The sequence below is a fragment of the Thalassophryne amazonica genome, chromosome 19 (genome assembly GCF_902500255.1).
Source record: "Thalassophryne amazonica chromosome 19, fThaAma1.1, whole genome shotgun sequence".
Taxonomy (NCBI): Eukaryota; Metazoa; Chordata; class Actinopteri; order Batrachoidiformes; family Batrachoididae; genus Thalassophryne; species Thalassophryne amazonica.
The window spans coordinates 68,102,050-68,122,404 of NC_047121.1; the positions used below are offsets into that span (position 1 = coordinate 68,102,050).

Below are 20,355 nucleotides of genomic sequence, written 5' to 3' on the forward strand. Positions count from 1 at the left end.
TGTGGCATTCAGTCAGTGAGTTCGTCAATTTTGTGGAACAAACAGGTGTGAATCAGGTGTCCCCTATTTAAGGATGAAGCCAGCACCTGTTGAACATGCTTTACTCTTTGAAAGCCTGAGGAAAATGGGACGTTCAAGACATTGTTCAGAAGAACAGCATAGTTTGATTAAAAAGTTGATTGGAGAGGGGAAAACCTATACGCAGGTGCAAAAAATTATAGGCTGTTCATCTACAATGATCTCCAATGCTTTAAAATGGACAAAAAAACAGAGACATGTGGAAGAAAACGGAAAACAACCATCAAAATGGATAGAAGAATAACTAGAATGGCAAAGGCTCACCCACTGATCAGCTCCAGGATGATCAAAGACAGTCTGGAGTTACCTGTAAGTGCTGTGACAGTTAGAAGATGCCTGTGTGAAGCTAATTTATTTGCAAGAATCTCCTGCAAAGTCCCTCTGTTAAATAAAAGACATGTGCAGAAGAGGTTACAATTTGCCAAAGAACACATCAACTGGCCTAAAGAGAAATGGAGGAATATTTTGTGGACTGATGAGAGTAAAATTGTTCTTTTTGGGTCCAAGGGCCGCAGACAGTTTGTGAGACGACCCCCAAACTCTGAATTCAAGCCACAGTTCACAGTGAAGACAGTGAAGCATGGTGGTGCAAGCATCATGATATGGGCATGTTTCTCCTACTATGGTGTTGGGCCTATATATCGCATACCAGGTATCATGGATCAGTTTGGATATGTCAAAATACTTGAAGAGGTCATGTTGCCTTATGCTGAAGAGGACATGCCCTTGAAATGGGTGTTTCAACAAGACAATGACCCCGAGCACACTAGTAAACCAGCAAAATCTTGATTCCAAACCAACAAAATTAATGCCTCGCAGATGTGAAGAAATCATGAAAAACTGTGGTTATACAACTAAATATTATTTTAGTGATTCACAGGACTGCTAAAAAAGCAGTTTGAACATAATAGTTTTGAGTTTGTAGCGTCAACAGCAGATGCTACTATTATTGTGAACACCCCCTTTTCTACTTTTTTTTTTTTTTACTAATAGCCCAATTTCATAGCCTTAAGAGTGTGCATATCATGAATGCTTGGTCTTGTTGGATTTGTGAGAATCTACTGGTACCTTGTTTCCCATGTAACAATAAGAAATATACTCAAAACCTGGATTAATCTTTTTAGTCACATAGCACTACTATTAGTCTGAACACTACTGTATGACCCCATGCACTTTAATCAAAGGCTAATTAATCTTAAATACTAATGTGTGGAGATGAAAATCTCTGGACTTTGTGAGCCATTATCCAAGTTTAGCTGATTTTTAGTCCTTTTATCCAACGTTTCCTCTGTCGTCTTTTTACTCTCTATTCTCATCACTCTATCTCTTGCTGTTATTTATCTTCACTTGCCAGTCAATTTTATGACATCTTCCTCTTACACAATGCCTCATGATCATGAGCACTTCTGTTTGTATGCTTTTTATGAGGTATGTATGCTGTTTGTATGAGGCTCATAGACTGGGCTACTGGCTACTATGGCATGGGAGGTGGAATAGGGCCAACGGTGAAATAATGTGATTTATATGAAAGCAATTAACAAAACTGCTCTGATACTAGGAAGTCTATAAGGACTCATGTTAGCTACAAGATAGACAGGTGACGTTCATCAAACTGGCACGTCCGACAAAAACAAAAGTGGACTTAACATTCTATACTTGGGGTGCCTGTCAGTGCTGCCAGAAGATATTTGTGAGTGAGTGATTACCATACTGGAAGTTGAACTCAGGCCTTGAAGTATGTCCAAAATAGGGCATGGATACTACAACACAAAGTAGATAAAAATCTATGACTCACCCATGGACTAAAACCCATGGATTCTAGCATCTGTTGCAAGAATGTCTTTTGGTGTCAGGAAGTTTGGTTTATTCACTGCACAGCACCATAACCATACTGGCTACCATTACACAAGGTCACTTCCTAAAAGTTTCACTGTCCTCCCAGTCCCCCTAAGTTGTTTTTTGTTTCTTTTGAACTGGTACATATTACCATACATCCATTGATTGAATAATGGGAAGTGAGATTTTTGCTTCCTCCAAAGTTGCATTTACAGAAAAAAATTGAACAATTCACTTTACTTACGTATACAGTGCCAAGTCACAGCAAAAGTCACCTCAAGACACCACACAGAACTAAAGTGCAGAGCTAATCTACCCCATGAGGAAGCGCATTTGTGACAGTGGCCATTTGCAATGGGTATTATAAGAAGATAAAAAACAAAAAGCACAACACAAGATTTACAGAACATACAGTGACAGAAATGTTGCAGCTGAACATTCACAGTGATGGGATGGTTGAAATGGCAACAATGACAACATTTTTATGATTTTTTTCAAACAACGTACAATGCATCCAGAAAGTACTCACAATGTTACAGCTGTATTCCAAAATAGAGTAAAATTATTTGTTCCCCTCAAAATTCTACTCACAAAACCCCATAATGACAACATGAAAAAGTTTTTTTTTTATATTATTTTTGCAAATTTATTAAAAACAAAAAACTAAGAAATCATATTATTCATAAGTATTCACACCCTTTCCTTAATACTTTGTTGATACACCTTTGGCAGCAACTACAGCCTCAAGTCTTCTTGAATATGATGCCACAAGCTTGGTGCACCTATCTTTGGGCAGTTTTTGCCCATTCCTCTTTGCAGCGCCTCTCAAGCTCCATCAGGCTGGATGGGGAGCGTCAGTCCACAAGACACTTTATGTGCTTTGTTCAAGTCCACCCAGCTGTAATGGGTACCGGCCTTGGTTGGGGAAGTAACCAAGACCATTTTTAGATCTCTCCAGAGATGTTCAATTGGATACAGGTTTGAGCCACTCAACAACATTCACAGAGTTGCCCTGAAGCAACTCCTTTGATATCTTGTCTGTGTGCTTAGGGTCATTGTCCTGCTGAAAGATGAATTCTTACCCCAGTCTGAGGTTAAGAGCGCTCTGGAGCAGGTTTGCTGGAGCTTGATATAGTGACCAACAGGTTCTTGGTCACCTCCCTGACAGGCCCTTCTCCCCTGATCGCTCTGATGAGACAGGCAGCTGGCTCTAGGAAGAGTCTTGGTGGATCTAAACTTCTTCCATTTATGGATGAGGTATGCCACTGTGCTCATTGGGCCCTTCAAGGCAGCAGAAATGTTTCTGTGCCCTTCCCCAGATTTGTGACAATCCAATGTGATTGAGACAATCCTGTTATAGAGGTCTACAGACAATTCTTTAGATTTCATGCTTGGTTTGTGCTCTGACATGCACTGTCAACTGTGGGACCTTAAATGTAGACAGGTGTGTGTCTTTCCAAATCAAGACAAATCAACTGAATTTACACCAGGTGGACTTCAATTAAGCTGTAGAAACATCTCAAGAATGATCAGTGGAAACCGGATGCATCTGAGCTCCAATTTGAGCTTCATGGCAAAGGCTGTGAACACCTGTGTACATGTGATTTGTTTGTTTTTATAAATTTCCAAAAAAAAAACAAAAAAACAAAACTTTTCACATTGTCATTATGGGGTATTGTGTGTAGAAGTTTGATGGGGAAAAAATAATTTCATCCATTTTGGAATAAGGCTGTAACATACAAAAAAATGTGTAAAAAGTGAAGTGCTGTGAATACTTTCCGAATGCACTGTAACCCTGTATTAGCACCTTTGGTTTTTCCCTCTGCACTGGTTTCAGTTATGTACAAAACCTGCACCTGGAGCAACAGTAGCGGTCTTGCCTCCCAACAATTTCAATTCAATTAAATTTCTTTATAGAGAGCGCAAAATCACAACAAAGTAATCTCAAGGCAATATACCCTAGCAAGGCCTAGAGACTATACCCAAAATCCAAACAACCTAAAGCTTTCGGGAGTTGGGTGGGGGGGATGTGGGATGTCACTGGTAAGTGTCTTATAGCCAAAACCTACAATATGCATTATTTTAAGAAAGTGGACCTTTCTGCAAACGTTAATTTTAAATATTTCCAAATAAATATTTTTTAAAAGTACATAGAACTTGAACTGTCACGTAGTTAACTGCACAGCTACCTTCACAAAACCATCAGTGTTTGACTACAATACAAGACAAGAAGACACAAGAAGAAGGTTCCTGGATCAAGGCTCCCCACACCCCAATATACGTGTATGTGAAAATGTGGGTGGAAGGGCATCGAGTGTAAAACATACTGGATCTTCTGTGGTGACAAAAACCAAGAACAGTCTAACGGAAAAAAACAAAAAACAAAAAAAAAACCATTAGTTTCCAACAGATATTCTGCATTTATATGTCACATCCTGAGTACTTTTTATGGATACTCAGAAGATGAACATGTTCAACTAATTTAGGGATCTATATTTTAAAAAAAGATATTTGTTAAGCCACCAGGATCATAATCATCTCATAACAACATAGTCACAAACATTGGTTGGGTTTACTGAATGAGTCATCAGCTGCACGCATCATGTGAGGTACTGTGAGGCAACAAACTGCTTGTACAGTTTATAACAGAACTGGTGCAACATACGTACTGCTAGCCAGAGGAATTTCAGCTGCATACCACAGGGGAATAGACTCAAGTTTAATGGAATAAACACAAACCTGAAGAATAACAGCAAAATAGAATACAAATATGAAATACATCCCAAACCACAACAAACACATTAAACACAGGCTGATGGACTTATCAGAAAAATACACAGAACAACCATAAACCTCTCGCATTTAAAGATATTTTATGAGTGTTTCATTCACTATTGTGAAGATGTAATCATGTATTTGAGTTGTGAACACCGTGTCTTTGGCTAATTACAGAAGCTGGTTAGATGTCAACACCCCCACTGAGTTACTGAACCTCAGTTTAGTAAGTCAGCTATTAACAGGCAGCATCAGGAAGAGCACTTATCGCATAGCTAGAATACTAGTCATTAAACTTCAACGTCCTCTGTGACATCAACGACACCCATGGGTGATATTTCCGTTCAATGTGTCTGGAGTATGGGGGCGGCGAGCAGGGCGATGTGGGCAGTCAACATGAGGCAGAGCTGAGCTTTTAAACTGCAGTTTGAAAAGCAGGATCTGGATCACACCAGAGGCTGTAAGCAAAGCTCACGGTTACTGAGTTTTCAGGAAAATTTACTATTACGTTAACAGCTTTTGTGTACAAGCCAATACACATCCATCATTTGAGTGATTTAAATATTTCACTATCATTTTTAAGGAAAGGATGACCGACAATTCAGCCACCGACAGCTTACAGCGGCAGCTGCAAACTGCAATGGTACTGTACTGTTCAAAGCTAAAAATTTTAAACTTGTTCTACTTGCCGCAGCAACAAGGACAAACAGACGGCAAGAGATTCAATATTTTAATGTAGAGAGACCTGGTTTTATATTAAGAGAAGAAAAAAAATGCTTTTGATACACTGCAAAGAGACAGTAAGCTGCAACATTACAAAAGGATGACATTTTTAAGGAAAAGTCAGAGGTAGAGCTTCCTGTTTTAATCTAACATTGTGCACAACACAACAAATCACTTATCTTTCAATAAATAAATAATTGGCCATCTAATAACACTGCAAAAATGTACAGCGTATTACATTATCTAACACTACAATAAGTGGAATGATTGTTTTTCTCCCACCGACACATGAATGCAGCATAAATAAAATAAGGATGGGTTAAATAACAGACAGATTTCATTGTACGTAAGAGGAAGTTGTTTAGTGATCAGACAGCCGGAACATCCCTTAGGTGATATATGTCAGAGGCAACAATGACTCATGGGGTGTGCCCTAAAGAGAATTTTAGTTTTTTCTTATACTATTTTGATGTGATTACTGGAGGATTTAACTGCTAACATTACAAAAAAAAAAAAAAACTTCACAAGTATATAGTCTTCCTAATGATGTCACAGCTGGAAGGGTTAACCCCGCCGCATCGCTGTGTTGGATTATCAAACTCATTGTGCTGTTGTGATTGACCATTGAGTGTTTCTGTTGCCAAACTAGCCATTTTGTGGTCCACTATGGTGAATTTTTGTGAAGTTGTGAACTGTAGCAACAGAGGTTATAGAAATATACCCCCAAAAATTGTTCTATCACTTACCTACGGTGATTCATCACGAAGACCAGAAAACAAAGGAACTGTTTTCAGTGTGGGTTTGGATTTATGGCTGGGAAGGATGGGAAAGGCTGGTATCAAAGAATCGAACTATAAGTGGAGTTATTATATTATGGAGTTATTCAACACATTTTGGGAGATTTCGGGGCGCTTAGTCCTAATCTGGTGTTAGTTTTTGCCAATCATATCATGTTTGCTTTTGAAGCTGTTTTTGAGCATGATCAGTGGTGTCAAACCCGTGAGTGAACGAGCAACGTTTGCATAATCCATCACATGCAGATTGCAAAAAAACGTGATGTGATATAGGAAATCTGAGCTCAGCTTCAGATTCAGCCCCCCAAAATTACTCTAAATCCATGCAAGAAATTTTTTTTTTTTTGCTGACCAGTGTTTTTAACTTATTTTAAGATCAATCATTTTGCCTTTTTTGTGCATTGACTGAAATTATCTTCCGCATGCCAACAATTTATGACAAATTCATTTCTCATTTTCTGTCATTTTCTATTGAACATTAATGTTTACAGCAGGGTACTGCATAAAAACAGCGGCTCGCTTCCAGAAAGCAATCTGTGCCCAGAAACGCCTTCAGAAACACTCACGCAATTCAGACTGTGTCCAGGACATTATGATTAATCACCATATAAAGAGGGACCAAAGCGCACACATGCACAAAAACTCACCTCCATGCACCCTAAATGGAACATCTGGAACAACAAACAGATTGTATCACCAATCAGCTCTTTTTGTGACAAGGACAGGGCAAAAACACAAGAAAATTCTCTAAATCACCATAGCAAACAGAGGGCCAGGAGTCAATATTGTCACTAAAACAACCACTATCCACTGTATGAGGATTCAGAGTCGATATGTGCACATTTTTGAGATAAGAAATCCTTATCAAACAAAGTGAAGAGGAAAAATAGTCGTGTTCATTTTTTCTACTTTCAGCCATGATAGCGTGGTAACCCAACACAGCACCATTGCGTCAGCCACATAACCTTAAACGTCTAATGGCAAGACCCTACAGTTCTTTAAAAAAAAAATACAGAATCTCTTTAAAACTCATGAATTAATCATTCGCATAGTTTTTGTTCACAAACTATCCTATAACCAAACAAAGCGAAAGTCAATCTGTGAGATGCATTTTGTACTCATGGTGCTAAATGTTGCTTCATTTTGACATCACATTCACTTTAACAAGCTCACCACAAGAACCAGCATAAAACTATTCTCAAATAACACAATAAATAAACAATGATTTATCATTACAGTTCTTTCTCTCTATCTAAAAATGGGCCCACATTATTTTCATTGCTCAAATTCCATCAGGGTTTATGTGTGTGCGAGTATGTCGTAATAAAAACAGCAGTGTGGTTTATATTAATTGTTAGCTTCCTCAGAACAGTGCGTAGGAGCCTCAGACCGCAGGTCCTACTTCACAATTCTTGGGGTTCAAACATACAGCTGTGACAGTGTGTGATGATGTGGTGTAGACTCTTGTCACTGGAAAAGCACCAAGCAAAATTTGAAAACTGAGTCTATCGTGGTGGTTAGACATTAGCTCCAGCGCCCCCGTCACCCTTGAATGGAGATAGTAGGTATAGAAAATTTATGAATGAATGGTAGTTTGGATGCATTTTTTCCTGCCTGCTGCTGGCGGTCCAGCATAAAATAGAATACAGGCATCTTCAAAACTGTTAATTAGACAAACAAACTTTATATTGTGGGAGCAGACATTTCTTCTTTCTCTCTCTCTCTGTGGCTGCAGGGCAGCTTAAAGAGTGGTCCACTGACCACATGTGGCCTGACTTACCTTTATTTTGGCCAACCTTGGCAATTCTCCCTCCGCATATAAGAACAAGAGTGCTCTAAGAGCACAATATCCCCCGCTGGCAAATGCTGCTTTGGTACAAGTGCTTGCTACATTCTGATAACATTTCAAGATATCTAATAACATTTGTTTTGCGAACACACATCAGTTATTTGCACTTCTAGCAAAAACTGTATAATGAGCTAATTTATATTAAGAATTTCTTTCATAAATCAAGAGAAACATTTCTCGCTAATGAATCACAGAATAGAATAATAAAAATATCAAACAATAGTATAACATGTATAAAATCAATATACATCAAGGATTTGTACCAGGTTTCATGAAATTCCTCCTAAAAATGTGAGAGGAATTGATTTCAGAACGCAGGCACCCACTCAGGAAACTGACGAAGTCTAGATTTGTTAATCAAGGGACATAACTCTGGTAAAATAGGCCCAACTGGAACAATATGCTAATATGTGTATTATCAACCTACAATAAAAACTTGTACCAAGTTTCATGAAATTCCTCCTAAACATGTGAGAGGAGTTGATTTCAGAACCCATATACCCTTTTTGGGACGGACAGATAGACAGACGGATGAAAATCTCCACGACATAATCACCCTTTGGGCCTTCGGCCAGGGGGGATAAAAATAGACCCAGAATGCATTGGTTTGTCAACATCGTTCCCTCCCCCAATCAGCCAAAATTCTGGTCCCATTTTTTACAGTGCTTGACGGGTGAGTAAAAGATACAGAAAATAGTTTCTGATTAAATGCCTCACTGGAATAAATTACTTTTAATTATTTTTAATGTATTGTGCAAGAATAATAATATCCTGAATGCAATATTTTTTTTTTCAATTTTCACTTGCTCCTGCAACAAAAAACACCTAACACTATCACAGCTCCACATTTCCAAACCCTAAATTGCACCCTGAAAAAGTGACATCTGTGGCATTGTGTTGTGTGATAAAACTTCACATTTTAGAGTAGACGTTTCTTGTGACCAGTCCAAGGCACACATGTGCAACTTACAACCACCCAAATGGTGACCATCTTTAGCCCGTAAAGGAGCCCTAACATGCCTTTATCTACCAGTTACATTTAGATATACAGTTAATTCTACGTCTGATCATGTTGAATCTATTCTGCTTTCAGCAAAATGTAGCTAAAAGCCAATCTGTGTGACACATCCACACAGCTTGAGAGAGACGGAGATGGTCACAGCATGGCGTCTTAACCATTTTAACAAAGATGAAAGGTAACAACAACAAAAAAGACAGGCAAATTTCATTTCATGCCATCATTGCTATATTTTAGAAGATATAATTAAGCAAACAAAGGGGAAAACAAAGATCAAAAGGAACACTGCTATCTAATGTATTCATTCTCTCTACTCCATTGATACTTTTCTTTTTCTAATTTGAAGTCTGCTTGCATGAACATACAGAATATACAATGAAAGGAATACAAGAACCAGGTTCAAGCAACCAAAAGATTCTAAACCAACAGAAATCTGCAACAATTTTCAACCTTTTTTTTGTTTTTGAGGCTTGAGTTAAATTTAGACCTGAGTTATAACAATACACTGTATTTGAGTTTGTTTTCTTTATCTTTCACCTTGTATTTGACGTCACAGAAAGCAAATGACTGCAAAAAACCTGTAGAGACAATACTGTTGGATGTTGTGCTTTCATTTAGCATCCCAGTTCAGTAAGGGGCGTAGTTATGAAATTATTACATTATTATTATTATTATGAAATGATTACATAAATTTAACAGATTTCAAAGGTCAAATATGTATTTCTGAGCAAGAGTTCCAAGTCTTCATATAGCTTGGAGTGTGGGTTGATATTGTTGACAAAGAGTGAATGTAAATCAATCAAAAAATTTAAAAAAGTAAAAAAAGTGTTTGATGAAAAAGAAGAAAAAAAAAATGTGTGTGTGTGTGTAAGAAGAGAAGAAAAGAACAACAACAATCCCAATCAAAAGAGGAAGAGAAAAAAGCAGCCAAACTTAGAGAACTAAACACAAGTGATATGACAGTTATGATATAGCTATGGGTTACTTCTGCTTCTGCTCATACAATTTGAGCAACATCTCCAATTTAATTTGTGTCCCTGGAGTGTATTTAATGTGGGCTTCATATATTTATTTACTTCAGTTGATGTAATTTTATTAAAATCTTCAAACCTGCTCCAGATTTTAACCAAAATTTGTCTGAATAGCATCTCTGGTTGCCAATGATTAACAGCTGCAGCCATCACGTTCGTTCTGCTTTAAAAGTCTACTGTGTTTTTGTTTTAAGTGGAGCGTCACATGATCTATGACGTCACCATAGAAAGTTTGTCCTCACTCTTGACGTCTTGATGCCGTACTTTAACCCATATGGGGCAAAACCCTAAACTGTTCTTTATCAAACAAAACAGTATATAGCGGTGCTGAAGAAAATAATTTTTATGACAATTTTGTTTTCAAACTGTGGCAGGTGACTATACGTTTAATCATTATACGTTAAGATATAACACTGCAACTGCAACATTAAATAAAATGTAGTCAAATTAATGTTGGCAAAAGCTTAATATTAAACTGATAAATCCACATGAGTAGATTACTGCCCCACAAATAATAATAATAATAATAACATCACCAGGTTTCTTTTTTGAGCCAGCTACATGCTAGCTAGCTAAGTAAGTCGCTGGACAAAATCACTGTATTGCCTGGCACAGGCTGATTAGCTTGTAAGCTAGCTTGATGACTACTGAAATGAGTTAATTACATTAATTACAGCCAGAAGTGTGGATGCACACCTGTAGATGTCAGTTCTATTTTTAATAGTCTTAATGTGGACGAAGCCTCTTTCTGAGTGTCTCAGTGTCCTGACACACGTATAATAAATAGTGTATAGCTGACATTACTGTAAGGACTGATGCTTTACTTCCTCCTATTTATCACACATTCCACTACCACACACAACATGCATGGCCGTTGGTGGCATTCCTTTGCAACACTTACTGAGGAGGATAACAGTTGAAGAAACTCGTCTGAGGGCGCCGGGTGAAAGCTCTGGAGTCAGCATAGTGACTTCCAAATATCCAGGGTGCTGTAACAGCACTTTTTCCACATATATAAAGTAATACTATGATAAAAGATGAACATATATTCGATGACGTAGAGGTAAAGCCGGGGATTCCCAGGAACAGAGACACTTTCCCATGAACCCACATCCGAGTGCATCCAAATAAAGGTGCTGTGATGTTCTCACACACAGGGTACGACATCATGTCTCCATACGAGATATTTTAGCCAGAGTCACAAGGACGGGATGGAATGACACCGCAGTCAAACACAAATATTCTCTTTCAGTTTCTTCACCACACACACACACACACACACACACACACACACACACACACACACACACACACACACACACACACACACACACACACACACACACACACACACACACACACACACACACTCCATGCTTATAAGTAGCCTGTAACCAGAGCTACTCAAACCTATTTTGTAAACTACAAGTAAGCCTGAGTTACGTTTTAAATACAGCCCACCTTTCCAACTGAATCTCCTCAATGAGCACCTTCAAACATTTCAGTGACACTAATTAGAGTAAATGACAACAGCAGTGATGCAGCAACAGGAAACCAAAACATCATCTGCGTGTAATTACACGAAAACCACCAAAATAAATACTGTTTTACTATTCAGTGTAGCCTTAAAGGGTAAGTTCACTATTTTATGACCTTTGTCATTTATTAACACTGTTAGCAATCTAACAGTGCTCTGCTCAGCGTAAATGATTGATTCACTGGTGAGAAGTCTTTTTTGAAAAAATCTGTTTAAGATATTAATCCATGAAAGTTAACAAGACAGCCGCTGTGGGAGTTTCAAAAAAATGTAAAATAAAAACAAAGATCCACAGCGTGGTTATCAGGGTCTGTGATGTTTTTCACTGTAATATGAGATCCATTAATTTAACAAAAATACAGAAGTGTACATGCAAACGCCACTGTGTATTGTGTAGCACAGCTTTGCTGTGCGTCATAGACAGGTAGATGTGGCACAGAGGAGGGAAAGGAGAAGGTGAATCCATCACATGACCATGGTTTAAAGTTGTCTGATGTACACAGAGTGTCTTTGACAGGCTTACTCTGGAATTAAAGGAAGATATACCAGGTTTTTTCATTATTTACGCGGCACAAGATGCACTAGGCAGCACAGTGATTTAGCGGTTAGCACTGTTGCCTCACAGCAAGAAGATTATTGGATCGATTCCCACCTGTGACCTTTCTGTGTGGAGTTTGCGTGCTCTCCCTTTGTTTGTGTGGGTTTCCTCTGGGTGCTCTGGCTTCCTCTGACATTTAAAGACATGCAGGTTGAGCTTCTTATTGGTTGAGCTAATAGGATTAATAAATGGAATAGTGTTGACAGTGTTGAATGTTTGGTCTCCAAAGTAAAGGTCAAACAAGGTCTACGTCTATTGAGTTCTATGACATGTAACATATGTTACCCCGTAACCTGATAAGTAAGGATGATACATGGTCCAAACTATTCCTTTTTAGAAACGTGTTAACTCAATTAGTAATTTGTATCACATCTTACCAAAATTGGAGCAACTTTAACTTTTGACCCCTGTACAAAATCAAACTGACCTTTGTCGCTATTCTTGCTGTTTTTATCCCGTAACTCCATAGAATTCAGTCACAGATAGTCCAAACTATACCTTTTTGGAATCTTTATGATCAGGCAAATAATGTGGAATATTTTTCAATATGATTGGAGCATCTTTTAATTTGGACCTCTGTGTAATTCTTCAATTGACCTCTACCTGACCACCGATTGAAAAGTCAAGTGGCCAATCATTTTTTTTTCAAAAGAGGAGTGTTTCTGACAAATTTGATGCTTTTATCACCATTTGCAGGATTCCCCTCTAAATATTGTCTTATCCGCTGCACTATGAAATGTTTGCATAATTTGCTATCTGCACTCACGTGCACCACTGTAGTAGACATCAGAGATCAATTTTGTAAATTATGATCTCTCAATATCGTCATTTACTTCATCTTCTGTTGTGACACATTAATATGCAATCACATGTTGATCTGTAGGCCAGAAACAGCAATATACTCTGCACCTCTACCGCATTTTCTTGACAGCATCACAATGTTAAGACACATTTGAATTTTTGCGCATGCGTTCATGCAAAAACAGCTCCAAAATACAATGTAAGCCCCATAAACTGTGTGTTGCATTCATGTTCCATCTGTGAAACATGAAATAACAGACGGCACCACAGATGCAACATGTAGCGTAGTCAGCAGATAGGTATTCTCCACATTAATTTAATAGTATCGCTAGAAATGTAAGCTGTAAGTAATTATAAAATGCAAGAATGTGTTAATAATTACACAACAAAAACTGCAAGGTTCAGAAATATGTGGTTTTGTGTTAATTTGGAACTCAATGCTGGAGCTCTTTTTTCCTTTTTGGTAATTAAAAAAAAAAAAAAAAAAAATCAAGCTTTTTTCCTCATGATGGAAGAGTAGATCACTCAGAAGCTTAACTAAGAACAATGTTTTAATGTGACTAAGGTTCTGAAAAGTCGACTTGTCCTTTAAGAGTGTGCATGTAGTACCCATCATTAACCAGCAGAGGGCAGTGCAGCTTTGATAAGGCTGTAAAATGGGATTGAACACGTGGACGCTTAAAATCAATGAGCACAATTAACATATATGATTACTGTTAAATTTGCACACATCATGGGGTCACATAACTTAATTTTGTTGAACAGCAGATTTAAAGTGATCACAGAGGACCATTAAACATGAGGGTCAAATTATTGTACAATCAAAGTTCATTTGATATTTGACTGAAAATGTTGCCTTTTCAACAAGAGTTTAAGATTTTAAGACATCATAAGATTTCCCATGCAGATGAGCCATTAAACCTGACTCAAGAATTTAGAAAATGTCTTAGAAAAACACAATGTGCTGGGGAGTCGAACACAAATACCAACCCAGACCTCAGTGCTTTGAGAAATGCTCCGAAACAGCAGAAAAAGTGGAGTGAAAAGGGTTTTGGGACAAATTAAACAGTTGTGCAATCGTCCAAAAAAGCAAAAGTAAAGCAGAAAAACCACAGCAGCACCCATTAAAACACACACAGCTTTGCCAAGGAGTCAACAAGCAGAACTGGATCTACATCAAGGCCCAGATCAAACGGCGTTCCTGGGACATTAATTGTGCAACACAGGCTTTTGTAAGTTTACACTATGATTGCATCCTTTCGTTTACAAAAATTATTATTTTAATCTCTTCATGGCCAGTCCCACTAACAGAAAAACACAATAATGTTGTTGGCAAAGGTTGTAAAAATAACAAATTAAAAACTATAGCAGATCAAGATGTGGTTTTACCGTACTGTATGTGATCAATCCTCACCTCCACTGTCGGGCGAGCTGAGCACATTGAGGGCGAACAGCATGGCGTTGGAGAAGGTGGTGGCCTCCTCTTTACTGGCAAAGTTCAGCCCATAGACCTGGCGAGCGTCACGCCACTGATGGAAGGTCGGAGTGGCCTGATTGTATTTCAGGCCTTTGACTATGGAATAGTTTATCACCACCTGGAACAGAAGACGAAAAATAAAGAGAATTCAAAATATTACAGAGCTTTGCTGCACAGCTGGTCAAAACAAAACAATACAAAGCAAAACACAGTTGTGGGCATAGGTTTATATACTTTTGTGTCATAAGCCTACATCCTGGGGGAAATGGGGGGACATGACCCCCTGCCTTAAGGTGCCCTGACACTTGCACGACGTGACGATCTCCACCCGCTGTGTTCCCATCTGGATGCCATGCTTTGTTCCACTGGCTGCCACGTGTTGTGCGCTGGATGCTGCATATATAATAGTTATTTTGTAGCGCATTCATCATTTTCTGTCCGTGTTGGCTGTTGAAAACGCCACTCGCACAGGAGCGAACCAGCTGCTGCTTTTCTCGCGTGCGTTTAAGAGTCTAAAAAGGTATTTGTCCTGTTTATATTGTAATGGCTTGGTAAAACAGTTGCATGTTCATCCCTTCTTGTGAGCAGCTGTAAAAGTATGTTTATGATAGATTTAACATCTCGTTATAATCGTTCAGACGAGCTGCGCTCTGATGCTGTGCACTGACGCAATCACTCGCACACACACGCAGTGTTTTTGACTTGTTTGCGTAATGTTCACAAGAAGTTCACGTAATTAATGCGTGATGGAGATTTTGAACATTTCAAAATTTTTTGGCATACGTGCATGAAGCCATGCACACTTTTTACAACGAGTTTGAGACAAGTTTACTCTTGTGCACGGCTGAGTACAAGCAAGTGCGCGGATCAAAGTTGTGCGAGTGTCGGGGAACGTTAAGGCTTCAAAGAAAATTCTCCATTTAGACAGATACTTTTTTGAGTTTTACATAAAGTGACTGACAGTCAGAGAATAATGACACATATATAATTACTTGATAATGTATTTAAAACATTTGGATACATTAACTATCAAGTTATTTAAAAATCATTCATCTTGTACATGGGAATCTGCACTAGGAGATGTGGGGCTGCATTTTTTTATGCCCCCCTCAACAATACATTCATTCATTTTCAATATGCGTTTAGAATTTTGTATTTATTGTCCCACTGTGAGGACCCTGAGCAAAAACAAACATGCAGAAAAATCTGAATAATGCTATCAATATTTATGGCCAATTTATACTGGATAAGAAATCTTAGTATATAAATAACAGATACGGGAGTGACTACTCAATAAACAGGCCTGATGCCCCACAGTTACCCCTAAAACAAACAAACAAACAAAAAAAAACACTAGGCTTCTGCATTGTTTTCATTCTTCATCTGCATGTTCTCCACTCTGTGACTGAAAGGATGTGTCTCCACAGACAACCTCTGTTGCCTTGTTATTTTTATCTGCCGGCTTCACAAAGTTTTTTGTTTGCCTATTTGCACTCTGAGCAGAGGTTTGCTTTCTGTAGAGGTGCATACTGTGCAGAGGTGCACCCTCTGCGTGCACCAACGTAAACCAGGTGCTCTAAACACCTCTCACACAAACACAAAACAAATGTCTCCCATACCACCGACTTTGTATTAAATGAGTGAATTTAAATTTGTAATCTACATGCCAAAGATATCTCACAGTAAGGGAACTGCGGCTCTGACATCAACGCTGTAAAGAATAAATTAAAATATATGCTGTTTTACTCATAATTAGCTTTGCATGCTAACAATGCTAAAAGTTACCAAACTGAATAAAAGGTTTTGTGTTCATTATTTTCAAAAATTAACAAATGTTTTGAAGTATTGTATTGAATGAATGAAGTTGAATACTTGTATACTTGTGCCATAATGTGTTTTAAGGGTTTTATCATGATGTCAAATGAATGAAAACGTGTATGCCTATGCTTTGACAGGTGTTCAATTGATTTATGATGGTTTGGAAATTATACAATATTATACGGTTTGATTAATGATTGAAATATGTGCTTATGATGAACTGTATTGAACATGTTGAACTGCTGACAGGTGTGTTGACTCTCAAATCAGTAAAGTGTTTTGACTTAAGGTTTTCATAAATAACATATGCTTAAGTAGGGTGTAACATGTTGGTTTAAAACATGTCAGACATTGACCATTTTAATAAAGTCATGACTAATGCCTGACATGATGTTTCATGATATGTTCAAAGGTCACGAGGTCAAGATGTGTACTGCAAATAATATTGTTTTTGCCTCTGTTTATAATCAAATGGTTTGTACATTTATGCTTGAACTATGCTGATCAATAATGAACAGTTGAATGACTGTATTGTTCAAAATTAATTGTTGCTTCTGCATTCTGTAAAATGTGAGTGATCTCATATTTTGACTGTGTGAAAGAACTTTGCTTCCACAGGGAAAACAATGACTGAGTTATTTGTTATCGGGGAGGCAACCTTGAAAGTGTCTGGAGACACAATGATGCCACTGAACTAAACACATGGCCCTGTTCTCATACGGAGCTGAAAAAACAAAAAAACCCAAGAAAACAGTGATTCTTTAACACTATTTTACATTATTAGTTACACTTTGCCACGAAGGCAAAAAGTGGGGGTGTATGTGCTTACAAACCTCTGCACCCAGGGCGATTATCAAATCAGTTCCCATCACAACGTTGGACGATTAAGGATTAACAACAATGCCTGCTTTATTCTACCATGGAGTTACATGTTTGTGCTCAGACTGAGTACGTGTGGGACTGGGCGCCCCGCCCGGACAGATTTCTGAACTGCAAGCTTAAAAACTCTGTTTTTGAAAAGAAGAGTGTTCTTTTTGCTGCACATGCTCTGGGTATCGGTTTTGTGGCGTTATTAAAGATGTGTATGCATTCTGAACCTTTTTTTGCACAAAGATGACTGATTATTGATGACTAATGTGCTCTGCTGTTTTAATAAACCTGGTAGGATTAACTTGAATTCAAATTATTGTTGTCTGTGTATTCTATTTGCACTGCCCACAGGCTCAGGAGGGGAAACCTGAGATTTTCTATGTTTTGAGAAAAGGTTATTTTTGTTTCTTCCCCAACAATGCTGATACACAAATTCAGTAAAAAAAATTTTAAAAAGTCTACAAGCCAAATCTGCTGTTGTTGCATTTTATCTTCCAAATGCCTCTAAGCACCTTCATACTTGAGATAAATGGTGGAAAATTCCTTTTCCACAAGACACGATGGAATATTTACTGATGTATGCTTTCACAGAGGATTAGAATAACCTCGGGTGCATTCAGAAAGGACTCAAATCACTGGTAAACACTGCAATAATAACATAACCCCACCTCCCTATGTGACCTAATCTGTCTCTCTCTCTCTCACACACACACACACACACACACACACACACACACACACACACACACACACACACACACACACACACACACACACACACACACACACACACACACACACACACACACACACACACACACACACACACACACACACACACACACACACACACACACACACACTTCTTTATTTATAGCCTTAATCTTAAACTAAGATTAAGACTATAAATAAAGCAGCACTCTGTATTTGTTTTAAACTGTGACATATTGGACTGACATTTATTTTAAATGCATTAAAGAGTGCATTTTTGATGTGATTTTTTTATTTTGATGCGCACTCTCTCACCTGCTGGTCCTGCAGTTTGACCCCCACCACTCTGAAGGTGTTGTTGGCAGTGTTGTGGTAGATGTTGATGCGGCTGAAGCCCTGCTGCCCGGGCTTGATGGGAACCCACTTCTTACTGGCATCATCGTAGACCATCACTGAGGCGCGCGCCTGACAGATGCTCTGTTCACTGGTGGAAGACAGACAGGATCAACTAATGTAGTTATGTTGACTACAGAAGTAATTAATTAAAATACATTTGTATGACTCAATAAAAAAATAAAAATAAACAAAACTTTTTCTGTTGTTTAGTTTTAAAAATGTGAACAAGGTAGTGAGCATTTTTGTCCTTAGAATGAGATAAATAATAACGTATTACTGTGCCGTTTTAATACAATGATGAACAGTAATGTCCCTCATTCTGAAAGGGACGTGGCTGCAGGTACAGAACACGTGTCCCGAGAGGGAGCAAATACAGGAACAGGACATTTCTGCACATGCCCAGCCAGCGGTAGCACTGTATGTGTGGCACTACAACAAAACCCAGTAATATTAACAATGTCTTAATGTATTACAGCAGTTATTGAATTACCAGAGATGTAACAGAGCCGTAAACATGGGCAGGAATAAATTTTGGTGGTCACATTCGGATTACCACTATGTAAGTTCTGTACATTTTCCCACATTCTTTTCTGAACACTTAACCATTTTCTGGAAAAAAAAAAAGCTGAACCAGAAAGCAAGGCTCTCGAGTTACCAGCTGGTTGACACTCCCATCCACAGCTACAGTCATGAGCTTTGTGTAGTGACTGAAAGAATAAGGTAGATACAAGCGGCAAAAATGAGATTCCTCAGTCAGGCATCTGGGCTGACACTCAGGAACAGGGTGAGAAACGCAACCATTCAGGAGGGATTCACAATAGAAATGCTGAGGTTGTTCGGCATCTGGTGAGGATGCACCCTGGTCATCTCAATTGGGGAGGTGTCCCAGGCATGTCCAAATGAGAGGAGGCCCCAGGGAAGACTCAGGACATGCTGGAGGGGCTATATTTCATTTCAGAGGTGGCTTTGGAACGCTTCTGGATCCTCCAGGAAGAAGCTAGAGGACTTGGCTGAGGATAGGGAAGTGTGGGATGAGCTGCGTGGTCTGCTGAGACCACAACCTGGACCCAAATAAGCGTCAGAAAATGAATGAATGATTCAACAGTTTCTCCTGTGGTCAGATCAAATCAAATCAAATCAATTTTATTTATACAGCACCAAATCACAACAGTTGCCCCAAGGTGCTTTATATTGTAAGGCAAAAGCCATACAATAATTACAGAAAAACCCCAACGGTCAAAATGACCCCCTACAACCCCTGGCAAAAATTATGGAATCACCGGCCTCGGAGGATGTTCATTCAGTTGTTTAATTTTGTAAAAAAAAAAAGGCAGATCACAGACATGACACAAAACTAAAGTCATTTCAAATGGCAACTTTCTGGCTTTAAGAAACACTATAAGAAATCAAGAAAAAAAAATTGTGGCAGTCAGTAACAGTTACTTTTTTAGACCAAGCAGAGGGAAAAAAATATGGACTCACTCAATTCTGAGGAATAAATTGTGGAATCACATTGTAAATTTTCATCCCCATTTATTCCATAATTTTCATCAAATTATGGAATCACCGGCCTCAGAGGATGTTCATTCAGTTGTTTAATCAATCCATCCATCCATCCATCCATCCATTTTCTTCCACTTTATCTGGAGTCCGGTCGCGGGGGCAGCAGCTCAAGCTCAAGCAGCTTGAGCTCAAGCAAAGCCGCCCAGACCTCCCGATCCACACACACCTCCCCCAGCTCCTCCGGGGGAAGAAATCAGGAAAAAAAATTGTGGCAGTCAGTAACGGTTACTTTTTTAGACCAAGCAGAGGGAAAAAAAATATGGAATCACTCAATTCTGAGGAATAAATTATGGAATCACCCTGTAAATTTTCATCCCCAAAACTAACACCTGCATCAAATCAGATCTGCTCATTAGTCTGCATCTAAAAAGGAGTGATCACACCTTGGAGAGCTGTTGCACCAAGTGGACTGACATGAATCATGGCTCCAACACGAGAGATGTCAATTGAAACAAAGGAGAGGATTATCAAACCCTTAAA

The 20,355-nt window shown here is 38.6% G+C and overlaps 1 protein-coding gene across 4 annotated transcripts in view; it reads right to left on the reverse strand.

The window, feature by feature from the left end:
- Window positions 1-20,355, reverse strand: part of evla (Enah/Vasp-like a) — an 85,036-nt gene that overhangs the window by 22,385 nt on the left and 42,296 nt on the right. For 3 of the 4 annotated variants that reach the window (XM_034194956.1, XM_034194959.1, XM_034194957.1), the window contains exons 2-3: window positions 18,232-18,400; window positions 14,455-14,635 (exon numbers count right to left, since the gene is read on the reverse strand). In XM_034194956.1, the coding sequence (XP_034050847.1) occupies window positions 14,455-14,635; window positions 18,232-18,400 (350 nt within the window). Of the gene's footprint in view, window positions 1-14,454; window positions 14,636-18,231; window positions 18,403-20,355 lie in introns of all 4 variants that reach the window. The other variant, XM_034194958.1, reaches the window with a different exon arrangement.